Source organism: Neltuma alba, unplaced genomic scaffold (genome assembly GCF_004799145.2).
Source record: "Neltuma alba isolate B1F8T4 unplaced genomic scaffold, ASM479914v2 tig00011660_pilon, whole genome shotgun sequence".
NCBI lineage: Eukaryota > Viridiplantae > Streptophyta > Magnoliopsida > Fabales > Fabaceae > Neltuma > Neltuma alba.
Window position 1 is genome coordinate 219689 of NW_021636304.1, and position 16243 is coordinate 235931.

A 16243-nucleotide genomic window follows, 5' to 3' on the forward strand; every position below is an offset into this window, starting at 1 on the left:
TATGCCAACACACCTGTTAAAGGCAAGCACAACCTATGATAATAATTATCACTTTATGATACAGAGGGCTTGGTGTAAAGCCTTATATGGCAGGAAGTACTGATCACCATTATGATGGATTGAACTAAGTATAAGAATAGTTTACAGTCTAAAGATAATGAATCGAGTTTGAGGGTGAATGAAGATGATTGACAAGGATAGTCAACTGTACATAGTAGACAGAAAGGATAAGCGGACATAAGAAAGGAAACATTAGAGGCTATGGTTAGAGATACTGACCTCAAGGAATGGGTCAAACCCCAAAGGAGAAGAAATTAACGCTGAAGACCCTTGTAAATATTATTAACAGATAAGCTGGTAGCTTATGAATTGGCCCTACCCCCTAATTCTAACCAAATACACGATGTCTTCCATGTTTCTTAACTAAAGAAGTATCAACCAGATCCCTCTCGTATTTTGGCATATGAGGATATTGCGCTCCAAGATAACTTAACATTCGAAGTAAAGCAGATAAACATTATGGATTGGCAAATTAAGCAGCTGCAAAGTAAAATCATTTCAACAGTCAAAGGGGATCTGGAAGGACTTGACACAAGAGGAAACAATGCAGGAAAAGGAAAATGACATGCAAAGTAGTCAATTGGAACTTTTTATCAAGGGCATGTGTAAATTTCATGGATGAAATTTATTTAAGGGGGGAGGAAATGTTGCATCTGTAAAAATTGACCTTGGTAATAGAGATGAAAAATTAAGTCAAGGGCCAATACAGAAGGTAGACTAGTTGACAAAGCCAAGTACAACATAAAATTCGGATAAGGTTTGTATTGATATTTTTGAAACTAGCACCACCACTCCCGCGCTCTGCGGGGGAAGCATTCACTTCAATCTAATTTTTAATTATACATAGAAACACTTCAATCTAATTTTTAATTATACGTAGAAACACTTCAATCTAATTTTTAATTATACATTAATGTTTCTAGGGGGCAAGCAATTAATAAACAATATTAGCAACACTTTTAATTAAACATAATGAACATACAGTGAGTGAATACATTAAAAAAACAATAAATCATGTCAACAACTAGAATTTTCACACATTACAACAACATCAAGTTATAAGTTGCTAAATATCTCCTTATACACAATGTTTTTTGTGGTCTTCTCACTTGTAGATACACTACTTGGAAGAACAATTTTCAAACCATCCATGCATTTGACTCTTGATAGTGCCACATATAGTTGACCATTAGTGAACACAGGCTTTTGTAAGTGTACTCCAACATAATGTAATGACTGACCTTGACTCTTATTGATGGTCATTGCAAAGGACAAAGTAATAGGGAACTGTCTTCTCTTCATCTTGAAAGGCCATTTACTTTCTGATGGGTTCATGTCCATTCGATGAATCAAAACCTTTTGATTTGGTTTTGAACCATTCAATGTAATTGCCTCAATAACAGTCTTGCCTAGCTTTGTAATACGAAGTCGTGTACCATTACATAGTCCTTCTGCTTGATCTATATTCCTCAGCAATATAATTGGTGATCCAACTTTCAACATTAGCTTATGTGGTGGCAATCCAGAGCTACTAATAGTGTTCAGAAATTTAGTAGTGTATAGATTGTCAAAGCTGTCCTTTGATTCGAAGCCTGGCACACTGAATCTGAACTGAAGAACTCATGGGCTTCACCGGGCAAAAGAGAGCACATGTATTGATTGATCTTGTCAACCATTTCGATTGTTGGTGCAAGTATAGCCCTATCATTGAAGTATTCATTGTTTGACAGGTTTGCAATGACATCACCATAAATTACTGAGACAATACCTTCAATTGTATCTTCATAATCATTCACTAACAGTGCTTTAGGCACTTCAATGTCAGTAGTACCGTCATTTGGCTCCCCTAACTTGCCATCACCAACATCTAATAGCCATTTGGAAAACCACTCTAGTTTCTTCTTATCTTCTTCACTTCCCAACGTTGTCAATCGCATGTTTTTTGTTAAGGTGAAAATTGTACAACTACTCCACAAATATGAGGAACATATACATGCATTAACGACACTTGCTCTTGAACCTTTTGGAACCACAGGAAGTATTTGACGAAAATCACCTCCCATTATTATGCATTTCGCTCTAAATGGAAGATTTGAATGGATTAGATCCTTCAGTGAATGATCAAATGCTTCAATGCAATAACGTTGCACCATCAAAGCTTCATTACAAATAATGAGCTTAGTGCATTCAAGTAATTTTGCCAACGGAGAACCCTGACTAATAGAGCACATTGAGGTTTCATTAACTTGAATAGGGATTGCAAACCTCGAGTGAGCTGTCCTTCCAGAAGGTAGTAATGTAGCAGCAATACCACTTGATGCAATAATAAGTACAATTTTGCTTTGTGCTCGTAACGATGATGTCAATGCATTCCATAGGAACGTCTTCCCTATCCCACCAAATCCATAAACAAAAAAGAAACCTCCATTATCATTTGATACAGTAGACATGACCTTGTCAAATATGCTTTTTTGCTCATTAGTTAATGAAGGAATTAACTTATCTGCTTCAGCTTGTAAAACATTTATGTCGTAAGATAACTCCTGCATAATCAAGTTGTTTCCAACATCTATAGGTGCTGACATACCTGGAATTGGCAAAGAAGGGAAGTCATGGATGCTTTTTCCATTTTAACGAAGTAAAGCATCAATATCCATAAGTGCAACACGTTCTTTCTCTACGGGTGAAATGCTGACATCTGTAATGAATGATAATAGAATTTAGTATTAGATAATAATAAAGAAAATAATATTCTTCCAAAAGTGAAGATGAAACTTACTTGAGAAATTTGGGTCACGGCAGGGTATATACATTAAATCTTCTGACAATAACTTTGAACAATCACTCCATACTTTCTTTGGTCGATGCAAACAACAACATAAAAGCATAGAGATAAAAAATTTACACAATGACCTACCAAATGCCCAAACTGCTACTTCTTAGATTCCTGATATATATTCAGCATCATCATCTAATAAACCAAGTGCCAGACATGCTGCCCTAAAAGTTGGATGGATAACCCCATCTACTGTTCTAATATCTTCAAAAGACGAAGGCCCCTTAACTTTGGTGAGTAAGATTCGTAAGTAGTACAGTTCTCCAACTGAAGCTGATACATGGTTTATCCTACCAACAGCAAATCCTTTTTTTCTCTCCTTCCATTGCCTTTTATTTTTTTGGTACACAAAATGATTAGGAAATTCAGCATAAGTTAATGTAGCAGCAAGCCCACCCCTAGAATTAAATTTCATCCATGCTAGAAATTGTAACTCAGCAACTCTTGGCTTATCCAATAAATCCGTAACATCATCAGAGTTAGAGTAAATAATAAACTGTTGATTTGGTAAGTGGAAGCTCAACCTCTCTACTGCTGGATATCTATGATGAATTTGAAACCCAAAAATACGCCAAGCACTTTCACATGCAGATATGTACCTACAACTATAGTATTGTTGTATCTCATCAATGAAACCTGTAGCGTCGTGGTTCCTACTATTGTCAAATATTCCAGCAACAACTCTATCATTTCCCTTACTGATGTACTTAAATAAATACTTAATTGAAGTTGATTGATTGCATTTCTCCACATTAATGTGTGCTTGGAACATCTGCAATAATGTTGGATTATATGGGACAACAAATCGATTATCAAGGGCTATACCTTTAACTTCTATTTGCCTCCCATCATCTCGCCTATGATAAGTAGGATAACCTTCATCATCCAAGGTAGTTTGTTGAGCGAATCTCTTTTGGGGAAATATTTTGTGCATTTCTTATCCTTCATGCATGGAGATTTTGGATTGTTTGCCCCACATAGACCATGAAACATATATGTTTGGACCAAATCATATAATATAGGTGAAGACTCTTTGTCAGGAATTTCAGCAGATATGACTTCATCTATACGTTCAGTATTGTTGATTTTGTCTTCTGGTTCAAGAAAAAGGAGAATGTGTGCATGTGGCAACCCTCGCTTTTGAAATTCCACTATATATACCTCTACATGTTAAACCATAAGTATTAGCACAAAATAAATATAAAAGATGGCATCACTAATTGACAACAATATAATTACAAAAAGAAATGACTTCATATTACCTGCACGTACAGAGCCAAAAATTCTCTTCTCTTTTATTGTCTTGAGAAGAGAATGCAACTTCATCTTAAAAACCCTACATAAGATGTTAGGCCTATCTGAAGGTTGCAAAGATTGTTTTTGACAAAATCTCTTGATTTCTGGCCAAGCTGGATTGCAAGTGAAAGTTAAAAATATATCAGGATATCCTGCCCACCTGCATAAGGCCATAGCATCTTGGTAATTTTGTATCATGTACCTTGCTCCTCCAGTGAAAGAGGAAGTTAGTATTATTCTTTTCCTAATAGCAGACGCATCCGTTTTACCTCTAAGTACTGCATCAGTAAGACCTCTATACAACTCAACTCTAAGCTCTTTTTGATGTGTCCTAATCCAAAGTAATCTTTGAGATTCAATCATTGTGTACCCATCAACTATGAACTGTTGAAGTAACCTTGTGGCATGTAATAAGACGGAAAGCTCAAGTTCACGTGTCATCAACCTATATGAAAAGAATTCTCTCATGCTTAGCCTTTTCTTTTTCTTTGTGGCACTTAATGTCTCTTCTCTGTGCTCAATATCATCTCTATATCCATCTTCTCCATATGGGAATAGTGAAGGATATTGAAGAGGTAAATAACATGCATGTAGCTCATTAATGCGTTTGGGAATTCCAGATTGGTACTCCACAATAATATCTCTGACATTGTAACTGTTATCAATATCACTAACAATCAAAGCTGCAACTTCAGAAGTAGAAGGCATGTTGTATATGCGGCCATCATGATATCTTGAACTAATTAAGCATAACTTCAGCGTAGCATAGTTATCTCGATTTATAATTGAAGCTACATGATGGTACTGCTTTACATATGGATTAACTTCATCAAGCATCAATTTAATTTCATAGGCAAGGGCTGGATCAATTGTAGAATCTCTTTGATGTTTACTGCAAATCAATAATGAAATAACATCACCAAAAAGTAACTACTTATACCATTAAGATTATCTAGGAAAGAAATAAATTATGTGTTACCTCACAGCAGCAATCCTATTGGGCACTTCATTTTCTGTGTCAAAAATATAAAGCTGTGAATACACAAGTTTTAGAGCCTTCCATTGGCAGCAAACTCCCAATACTATGATAATTCATTCCAAACAGAGAGAATGCATATGGGCCTCCACCAAAATTCAAGCCATGATCAATCTTTCCTCCCATTGAGGTGAACGAAAACATGTTATTATATTGTCGTATATTTGAAAAAAAGTTCTTAGATTTATTGGAGTCCTTTTCAAAGAAAAGTTTATTCAACAAAAGGGGAGGTGATTTCATAGGTGGTAATAGAACTTTTCCTTGCATGCAACATAAGGAAAAAGTATTAGCATTCCTTTTTTTTCCATCCTTTTTAGCCCTTTCATTATACCAAAATATTGCTCCACAATATTTACATAAATGCATAAGATCACCTTCGTCTACATACTCTGTGATCAACAAAAGATATTACAGTAAGCAATATTACAATAAGCAATAAATAATTTCATACTTTTACTAATCGCTATAGGGAAAAATGAAAGTTACCTACTAACTATTCCTTAAAATTGTAAGCTGGATCTGCTATTTCATTGGAAGGTGTGATCTCTACAACTGGTCTAGAGTTGACATCATCTAAGTCACATAGCAAATAAGATGTAAGTGCATTAGAAAATTATGGATGTGATTAATTGAATTAATGCTAAGGGTTTTACCTCCCATTATATCTGTAATACTCTCCCTACTCTCACTATATTCATTATCGCTTGAAACGAAACTGAAATGAATGTCCCGGTAGTCCACATCTGCATTGTCTACTATGAAAATTAAGAAATATTGACATTATGTAAGAAACTTTGCCATTGAAATTATATAGGCTTATAGAGATATGAAAGACATAAATAATACCAACCAATTGGATAAGTTTCATGTAACGCTTGGGATGGATGTGTGATAGTTGAAGCATTACTGTTACGTGTATTTTTTCTTCGGACAAGTTTCTTCGATGGCTCATCACATTGTAATTGAGAATGACTGCATATTCTATCATGTACATTGATACTTAACTGAATATTACTCCTTGTGTTGGCATCATTAATCGATAAACCCCTCAACCTAGCACTTATTCTCTTAAAACCGTGGTCACCAAATAGTGGTATATTTTGATGGGCAAGATCTTTTGTAGACATTTTCTTCTTCTTAGAACTTGATACTGTTGCAAAAAAAAAAAGCACTAAACCTTTCAATTCATACTAAATGAATGGTGAGTAAGAATATTATAAGTGCCTGCACCTGGAGGATTACTAACTGCAAAACAATTTGACAGATTTAATGCAACGCTTGTGATATCATGCAAAACAGGTCTACTATTTTGCTGTTTGTGCAGATGATGATTGATATCTGAAGTGAAAACTTCTGATGGTTGAGTGTATCTATTTAAAGATAATGGAGGCTGCTCATTTTCTTTAGACGTTGGTGACGTTAAAGAGTTCGCATCTATGTCAAGGCAAGATAAGAAAACAAACGATGCAATTATAATTATAAGCATGGGAAGTAGTAGATATAGATAGAAACAAAACAAATTGATGTATAAGATTATTACCTGTGCTGGTCCTACGGATAGAAGGGGATTTTGTAGATGGTGAAGGTCTCTTACGTCTCCTTCGCTTACATGTAGAACCGTTCTCATCAGGTGATGGCTCCATATTATCCATGAGGAGATGCCCCCCAAGCGAGATATTAATGTGCTCCTTCAACTACAAAAGTTTGAGATAAAGGTCAGATACTAGCTTACTTGGCTTTTATGGGAAAAATTCACTTATTTGTTTCATTCTTCATTCACTTATTTGTTTCATTCTTCTTATTACTATTCCTTGAAGACCAATTAATCAGTGATGACGTGTGATGAGTGAGCCATAAGTAGCATCTGTTGAAGTTCGCATAGTATTAATGCCACTGTTCAAGAAATTGAAATTTGGAAAATGAATGGATATCAATGAAGGATAATTTGGGTAGATAAATGAGGTATGGCTTATGTGGAACACTGGGCTTAAATTTAGGTAGACAAATAAACTCATGAAAATAGGCTTTCTAAAATAATTTGATTAAATAGAGGTAGATGAATAATAGTAGAAGGGTATATGAAAAGGAACTGTTATTTGGTCAACCTATTTTCTTATTTATTCAATTAATAATTAAATAATTAAATAATGAATATGAATACTTTACTATTTAACTTTTTACTAATTAACACATAACAATTGCAACCAATCTTAAATGTAGTAATTAATTAATATTACTCAATGTCAACATTAGTAAATATGACACGAGCGCTTAATTTTCAACCCTTAACTACAATGGTCATCTAAATTGAAGGAACAATGCTGCCGAAATGATAATCTAATTGTGGGACTATGGAATATTTTCAATCTTTGTCGAATCCTATTGATCAACTTTAATATCCTCTCCTCTTAATTGAGTTATGTAATGTGATCCTATATTTGCATGATCATGTACAGTGCAATTACATTAATTTTTTTTTCATATTATAAAAAGCAATAATATTAAGAGCATTAAGAACCTTTATAAAAATTGATATCGAACTCAAATTAAAAGCAATAATACTCTTCATTAAAATTGGAAAACATCTTAAATTGATTGAAGAAAAGATACATAAACTAAGAACTAAGAAAGCTTGAACTCAACATAAAAACACAACACAACACATTAAAGGCTTCAAAATATTGAAAATAACAAACGTCTAGCAGTAAGATCACTTTCTCTACTTCTCTTGTTTAATAACCTTCATGTTCCTGTGCTCTCCAGAATTTCTAATAAAAGGTGTTGCAATTATCGACTCACTAGAGGTAGCATTCCGTTTTCCAAGAACCCTACGTTTCCCTTTGGATGCTGGTATAGGTATTGAAGGTGAAGTTTCATAAATAGTTAAATCAACACTGGGTGGTATGTACTAAGTAGAAGGCGGATTGAGGTTCTCAACCTTCTCACCATCACCATTACCCTCTTGGTTAGGGAAATCAAAAACAGAGTTTCCATCCTGAAAATAAAAAATTAACTATGTCAACATATTCTAACAAATTCAATAAGATGAAGAGCAAAGACTTCAGAAAATAAGGTCACATTCATAACCTTCTTAGCATTGATGGATCCAATCAATTCATCCTGCCATCACAACCACATCAAACTTGATATTTGAAAATTTCAAAACAACAACATAAAGCATGAACTACATAGATTCATATGAACCATTACCTCATTTGAAGCTTGCATAAACTGTTCAATCAAATCTTCACAAATTGTGTAGCTAGACACACTAATACTTGAGCTTGAATGCCTAGCATTATAATCATTCAGCTTCATCTTAAGCATCATCTTCTTCCCAATTAAATTTTCCAGTTCTTTTGGAATCCCATATAGGTTTTTGTTCTGTCATACAACAGACATAATTCATCAGGATAGAATAGCACTTATAAGATGAAGAAAAAACATTTAGTAATTTTAGTTATGAGCTTGTATTGGACATAGAATGAATTCACAATAGCATATATTATGGACACAAAAATAATTACATTGTCCACAATGACGTTTAACTCTGCAGCAGTCTTCTCGACCAATTGAACAGTAAGGTTATCCCAAAAAACAACAGAAGCACTCCCAGAGTCATCCATAACAGTGTAATGCACCTTTAACCTGAAACACATCAAGGATTACTACTTGCATTGATTGACTCTTACTTTGTAAGTATTATGTATCCATAAATAGTATTATAAACTTGTAGATATTATTTGTTCATTTTTTATTGCTTGTTATTTATTACTAATTATTAGTATTACTAATTTATGCATGCAATATCAATTAGTTAAGTAGCAGGTAAATGTTAATAATTGATGTGAATAACAATTTTTAAATCGATAAAATGTAATTACAATTCAAGAACCAATCAGTAATGATTATATGATTACAATTGATGAATTAGTAATCCGAATTTGGAAATACTATTAATATTACAAATATTACTAATAATAATGTAGTAGCTAATTAATAATTAATATTTAATGCCTGCCTATTAATTATCATTCATTAATTATTACTTATTATTGATATTAATAATTAATAATTCATGAAAACTAATTACAAATGTTAATAATGAATAATTTAACACATAAATATTAATAGATAGTAACAAATAACTAAACAATAAATAATATAGGTTAAAAAGAATTTAAAAAGAATAATAGCTACCAGTGCATTATAAAAAATAATAGATACTAAGAAATAATTATTATGAATCGAAAAGAATAAGTTATTAACCATTAATAATCAATAACCCAAATTCCAGATTTTATAATTAAATTAATTTCTGAGATAGAGAGCCAAGAACATATACTTTGGCTTAATAGAGTCAGGTGTTTTCTTACACCCAGAGCATAAAAGGATGCCATTACTATCTGTTGGTTTTGTTGCACACTTAGCACACCCATCATAGGTCCATCCATATCGTGTTTCATGCTTCAACACAGTGCAGCTGATCACAAAGTATTCACCCTATTAACATAGAATGATTCAGATTATAATATCCATATTAGAATAAAATGCAATGCATTCTAATGGCAAGACAGACAATTTTCTGGTTTGGAATATTGCATATCAAAATCTTATTATCCTTGCGAGATATGGTTGATGCAGATGCTTGACTTGAAGGCATAAGCTAACTGGATAAAACACTAATAGGTGATGATTTGCCCTTAGCACTGCAAAGTAATAGAAAAATGACGACATTACATTGATGATGGAACTAAAAAAATGAAAAAAAAAACACCTATATTATGGACAAAGAGACTAACCTAGCAAGAAGGTCTGCCACCTCTTTAATAGGAGGCTTAAAAAAAATTCTGGTTACGCTGAAAGAGTTAGAAACCTGAGGTCTACCTAAACATAGATACACAGTAACGTCTATTAGTGACATGCATAAAAATTATATACAAAATAATCATAATATCAAATTTCATTACAACATTTTTTAGGTCAATAGTAATACCATCCTCAGAAAACCCAATCTTGGCATAACTAAGGAGCATAACCACAGGGGAATCTATAGTGTGGACATGAGCCAAGTAAGCATCCTTCGAGCATTGCTCATACAGGACACACTCAACTTCCCTATCACTGAGTTAAGATAATTCCATCATCAATAAGCATACAATACCATAATATGTGAGATATAAGACAAATGATATCATGTGTCAAAATGATATTCCATAATGTAGGGTGATGTACTCAGCATTTGAGAGAACCATGCAAATCTTATGCTTTGTCTCATTGTCCCTCCTATATTCTTCTAAGTTTCCCACCGAGTTCACAAAAGCTATAACATCTGCATCACATTTTGAACTTAGTATAATATCCACATACAATCCAATCCATGTGTCTTATAAAAGAAGATCTCTATAGTTTCACATCACTTACCCACTAAGTACCCTATTAGCTTCTTCGGATCAACCTTAAGTATGTCAACAACAGGGAAGAAATCATATGAATATAATGGAATATTGCCATCTTGTTCTTGCACATAGGTAAACTGATTGAATGAGATTTTATAAGGATGCCTTGTTGGTTTGTATTGCCCTTCATTCTTTGTGACTTCAATGTTGGCTATTAAATATATCTTTCCTTCCTCAAGGGATTCAGAATATTTGTCATGCAAACTCCTGGGCATCACATTTGCCTGCATCTTATGTCCCTGTGACACAAAAAGAGAAATCAATCACTATGATCAAACATATTTCATATTTCAGAATATAAATATAATATGAAGTTCCTAAATGAACATAGCACATAGCATATGAATAAGTTTGTAAAACCTTAGAGTCCATCAGCACCATGGAGATACAATACAATTCTTTTGGAGCTCCCTTGGAATATACAAACCATCTCCTAAAAACCCTCACCAGAATAGTCTACCTATCAGTTTGGTCATTAATCTCATCAAGCAAAGAGATGGAAGCCATCACGGAATTGATATTGATAATTGAAAAATGAGGAAGAAGTGTTCTAGCAAGTTGATAGGAAGAAAGAAAGTAAGGGAAACCTACTGATTGGCCATTGTGGGAGGAACTTAAATAGTGATAATGAATGAACATTTGGCGGGAGAAAGATTCAAATTAGATAAGGATGATAGATTTCAAATTAGATAAGGATGACTTTATGTCCAAGCAAGCTAGGGTGTTATTCTTGAGAGTTTGCAATAGTTATGATCTTGGGCTTAATGGAGCAATATTTCGGCCCATTCTACCAAATAGGACAGCCAAGTAAATATGGAATAAATGAATAAGTCATGACTAATAAATAATTACTGATTATTGATTGAGTATTAGAAATTAAATTAACTATTACTTATGATGTGGTTAAGTTACTTACCAAAGGCTTGTCTCTTGTGATGCAAGGACATGTAAGAAGCAATTTGACTACTCGTAGGCATCAGTTGAATTCCAAAGATTCTATATCACTTTCAAAGGAATTAAAATGTAAAGAATTTAAATGGTTTGCTATTCTAGTGAGTTATTTACCATCTGATAGCGTAACCGAATGTGCTCCTCCATGAAAATGAGCACATTAGCATCCCTTTGTATGAGCTTCCCATTATCATTGAAGTGGATAACTTGCAAGTTGCAGATCAAGTGAAACAAAATGCTGGTTAGTAGAGAGATTGTACTCGCATAAGTCCAGGAAATCATCAAAGCCACTGAAACAGCAAATGAACTCGTCATTTACGTGTGAAAGGCGAATGATTTCTTGAATAGTCTCCAGAAAGAAACATATCAAACCCCATTGAACAAGCAACTGAAAAGGAGTATTTTGTTAATCAATTCATTATTTCATCATTCATTATTTTATTACTCATTAATAAGTGATCAACTTTTATTTAATTAAACTAAACATATTTCATTCATTAAGAAACTCTCATTTATTGTATGACATACCTTTTGTGCTGACAATGACCTCACATATTTGACCAACAAATGAAAAGCTATAGAAAATATAACTCATGAAAACATTAAACAAAAAAAGATAGAACCCTAGACTACACACAGTCATTGTCACAGAATAAGTTACCTATAATGCATTCTACAGGTTGAACGAAGACCCACTTAATTCAACATCAAAACAAAATGAAACAGCAGCTAGAAAAAACAGTAAAAATTGCATCTGCCTTGCTCAACACGATGCAAGATAAATGAAATATCTGTTGGTTTCTGTAAATATCCAGCAACATCATTTAAGGAAAACTCATAAAAGCCGTATGGAGAGGAAGTATTTACACAACAGTCAATCCACACTTCTCCAGATTTAATAAAATTAGTAAAACCTCCCACTTACAGGGTCAACACAATGTACATCTTGCATAGCTTGAAGTTTGCTTGAACCTAAAGAAACGCTTCATCCTGCTTGACAATAAATGATGTACTACTATCAGCAAAACAAATACATAAAAATACTACTTTAGATAGAACATACAAAAAAGGGACCAAGCATCAAACATTGTTGTTCCTTCATTGCAGAAATTGAATAAACAGAGCAAAAAAAAAAAAACTATGTGGAAACATCACAAAGTACGAAAAACTCAAACCAAATAATGTGTCTCTTCAATTTATAATCTTTAACACTGCATAAAAATGAATCACAAAAGAAAAATTCCATCAGCCGTTGATACCATATGACTAAATAAATAATCAGCTTTATACAAGAAATAGCAGCAATAAATAACATTTGGTAAGCTTGACAATATATCTAATAAACTAATATGATAATATTACTTGGTAAGTATAAAACCTGGGGAAAATATGCTGACTAACTAATGCAAACCTTGCTTCATGGTCAAACAAAGTTTAATATAATGAATCTCACGTAGACTAAGATAATAAATTATAGACACAATAAACACGATCAAAAAAATGCTAAGTGGTGTTGGAAGAAAACAACACTCTCACTGTAACATATAGAGAATCCTCCATTTCTCAAGAAGAGCAGACATACGTTGGGGGCATCGTCGAGCACTAAGTGTGCCTACCTCAACATCAACGACCTGTACATCTGGATGAGAATCTGAATGTAAATAGAAACTTGACTTTAAGTATTGACATATGTGAGAGAATAGAAGTAGCACAAAATAAGAAACTCTCATTCATTGTATGACAGACCTTTTATGCTGACAATTACCTCACATATTTGACCAACAAATGAAAAGCTATAGAGAATATAACTCATGAAAACATTAAACAAAAAAAGATAGAACCCTAGACTACACACAGTCATTGCCATAGAATAAGTTACCTATAATGCACCCTACATGTTGAACGAAGACTCACTTAATTCAACATCAAAACAAAATGAAACATTAGCCAGAAAGGACAGTCAAAATTGCATCTACCTTGCTTAACACGATGCAAGATAAATAAGAAAAGACAAGAGATATACTTCACATGAAATATCTATTGGTTTTTGTAAATATCCAGCAGCATCATTTAAGGAAAGCTCATAAAAGCCGTAGGAGAGGAATTATTTACACAACAGTCAATCCACACTTCTCCAGATTTAATGAAATTAGTAAAACTTCCCACTAACGGGGTCAATAAAATTTACATCTTGCAGAGTTTGAAGTTTGCTTGAACCCAAAGAAATGCTTCAACCTGCATGACAATAAATGATATACTACTATCAGCAAAACAAAGACATAAAAACACCACTTTAGATAGAACATACAAAAAAGGAACCAAGCATCAAACATTATTGTTCTTTCATTGAGGAAATTGTATACACAAAGCAAAAAAAAAAAAACAAACTACATGGAAACATCGCAACATAGGAAAAACTTAAACCAAATATTGTGTCTCTTCGATTTATAATATTTAAGACTGCATAAAAATGAATCACAGCAGAAAAATTCCATAAACCGTTGATACCACATGACTAAATAAATAATCAGCTTTATGCAAGAAATAGATTCCACATTGGGATGGGTAAATGACACTCTCAATCAAAGACTCCTTTATTAGGAATGATCATTGTAATACATAGAAAATCCTCCATTTCTCAAGAAGAGCAAACATACTTTTACCTCTGACATCAACTTTTTCCAAATACATTTGACTATAAGAATAAACCACTGAACCAAGTGTCTAGCCATAGGCACATAGATCAGCGTAAATAAAAAATATAGTTATATAGGTAGACAAAGTGTAACAAAAATGGTAACAAAAAAGTATATAGGTACCTATATCCAATGCCCACATACCTTAAACGTATAAAAGGTAATAGCTTGTGTACAAATTAAAAAGCTAAAAGCAACCCACTAACCTTAGAGATAGCTTTCTGTAATGCAAAGAAATACTATCAAAATCAAATTACGGCATGACAAGTTCACCTCACTGTTATAGATGAAACCATCTAGCCCAAACTTAACCAAGGAAACTTCACTTCACAATCCAAATGCAACTACACCCAATATTATCTTACCTTAGTCACCAATAGTTACTTCAACTTCCACTACAGCAACTCATGCGCTTAGAACATTGCTTATTATTGACAAAAAAAAAAAACAGAACATTGCTTATTAATAGCACAAACACTTGGCCATTTACACCATTACTACCCCCCAACAACCACTTTATGACCTCATAAGGATGACGACCAAATTCACCTACCTAATGGATGATACCTTCTTTTCAGTCTTGTCTTATTGGGAAAAAAATCATGTCTTAACCCTCACCATCAATTGTGGTCCTTTGATTGTGGTACAAAACTTCGACGACATAAATTCCAGAGTCAATATCCGCACGGCTGAAAGAGGAAAAGCGATCGTTGGCATGTACAGATGGTATGATTCAAGGTATTTTCTATTCAGGTGTCTGTATGGTTTAATTCGCCTATATGGTTTTGACAACACAGATTGCGAGCTTGCAGATGATCACCATTTACTGTACACAAACTACTACTGTAACATCGTCCGCTCATACCGTGATTACATACGCGTGAAGGTGCCGACTGACCATCAGCAGCCTTTTCTTGTTCAAAATCTCTAATGCCACACATACATGAAGATACTGCCACATAAGAAACGTCATCGAACTAAGATTCCGTTGCGTTAACCAAACATATCGATGATGATGGATGCTGAAGAAGAACATGAAGCTGTCAAACTACCCGATCCAGAGGAATTAGGGCTTCATTTAGGATTTGTGGTTGGAAAGTAATCCTGAGGAAAAATCAGATCTTGCTGACAAAAATGCCCTATTGTTCACTTCCATATAGTGACCCTATTATAATATTATTAGCATTTAGGTCTCACAAAAAATCTCCGTTGGCTTCTTATGATATTATAATTATTATTATCATTAGTATTTAGATTATTATGTTATCTGTCACAAAAAACCTGCCTTGTTCTATTGTTTGTTATTATTATTAGTGTTTAGATTATCATGTTATCTCTTGCAAAAAAAAAAACCTGAGTTGTTATCTTGTGATATTATAATAATAATTATAATTAGTATTTAGATTATTTATTATGTTATCTCTTGTAAAAAATCTGCGTTGTTATCTTGTGATCTTATAATAATAATAATAATTAGTATTTAGATTATTATGTTATTCCTAGCAAAAAATCTGTGTTGTTATCCTATGATATTGTAATTTATATGGCATATTGAAAGATAAATGAAGCTTCATTTTTGGTACATTTATTAAGTTTATTACAATTAGGAGTATTCAGAGTATACCATTATCTACTATTCCGTTGATATTTCATTTTTACTTCACTTGGACAAAATTAAATCCTTATACTTGTCAATAATCTTTTTAAATACACAACCAATTCTGAACGAAACATTATGTTTGTTACCGTAAAAAAATGAAACAATATTTGCAAGGGTATATATTCTTTTTTCTACTAGATGATAGATTCCAAATAAATAGATATATTAGACCAAATTATTTTTACAATAAACCTCTTTAAATTACTTTTATTGAATGATAGATTCCAAATAAATAGATTCTTATAGAAT

General features: G+C 33.1%; 3 protein-coding genes across 17 annotated transcripts; all 3 read right to left on the minus strand.

Annotated features, from left to right (window-relative positions):
- Positions 1–1601: 1601 nt before the first annotated feature.
- Positions 1602–2645, minus strand: LOC114716448 (uncharacterized). The gene has a single exon (XM_028901455.1). The coding sequence runs from the start codon at positions 2643–2645 to the stop codon at positions 1602–1604; it is 1044 nt and encodes a 347-aa protein (XP_028757288.1).
- A 354-nt stretch (positions 2646–2999) lies between these two features.
- Positions 3000–6871, minus strand: LOC114716449 (uncharacterized). Its single transcript, XM_028901456.1, has 6 exons — positions 6769–6871; positions 5882–5980; positions 5172–5205; positions 4159–5084; positions 3773–4059; positions 3000–3668 (listed from the first exon to the last, which is right to left on the minus strand). Exons 1-6 carry the CDS (start codon positions 6869–6871, stop codon positions 3000–3002), a joined length of 2118 nt encoding a protein of 705 aa, XP_028757289.1.
- A 903-nt stretch (positions 6872–7774) lies between these two features.
- Positions 7775–15441, minus strand: LOC114716446 (uncharacterized). Of its 15 annotated transcripts, none has more exons than XR_003737627.1 (14): positions 15200–15441; positions 13827–13873; positions 13175–13277; positions 11753–12628; positions 11048–11120; positions 10653–10926; positions 10481–10560; positions 10225–10352; positions 10031–10115; positions 9605–9937; positions 8756–8876; positions 8439–8612; positions 8316–8348; positions 7775–8223 (listed from the first exon to the last, which is right to left on the minus strand). XR_003737627.1 is itself a non-coding variant. In XM_028901452.1 (7 exons), the coding sequence occupies exons 3-7, from the start codon at positions 9613–9615 to the stop codon at positions 8137–8139; spliced, it is 426 nt and encodes a 141-aa protein (XP_028757285.1). In that variant the 5' UTR covers positions 9616–9937; positions 10031–10115; positions 10225–10473; the 3' UTR covers positions 7775–8136. The 15 variants fall into 15 exon arrangements, 1 of the variants encoding a protein (XP_028757285.1); XR_003737626.1 differs by having other exon boundaries at positions 11048–11147; XR_003737634.1 differs by lacking the exon at positions 11048–11120 and having other exon boundaries at positions 11753–11844; positions 12524–12628; positions 15200–15437.
- Positions 15442–16243: the final 802 nt, after the last annotated feature.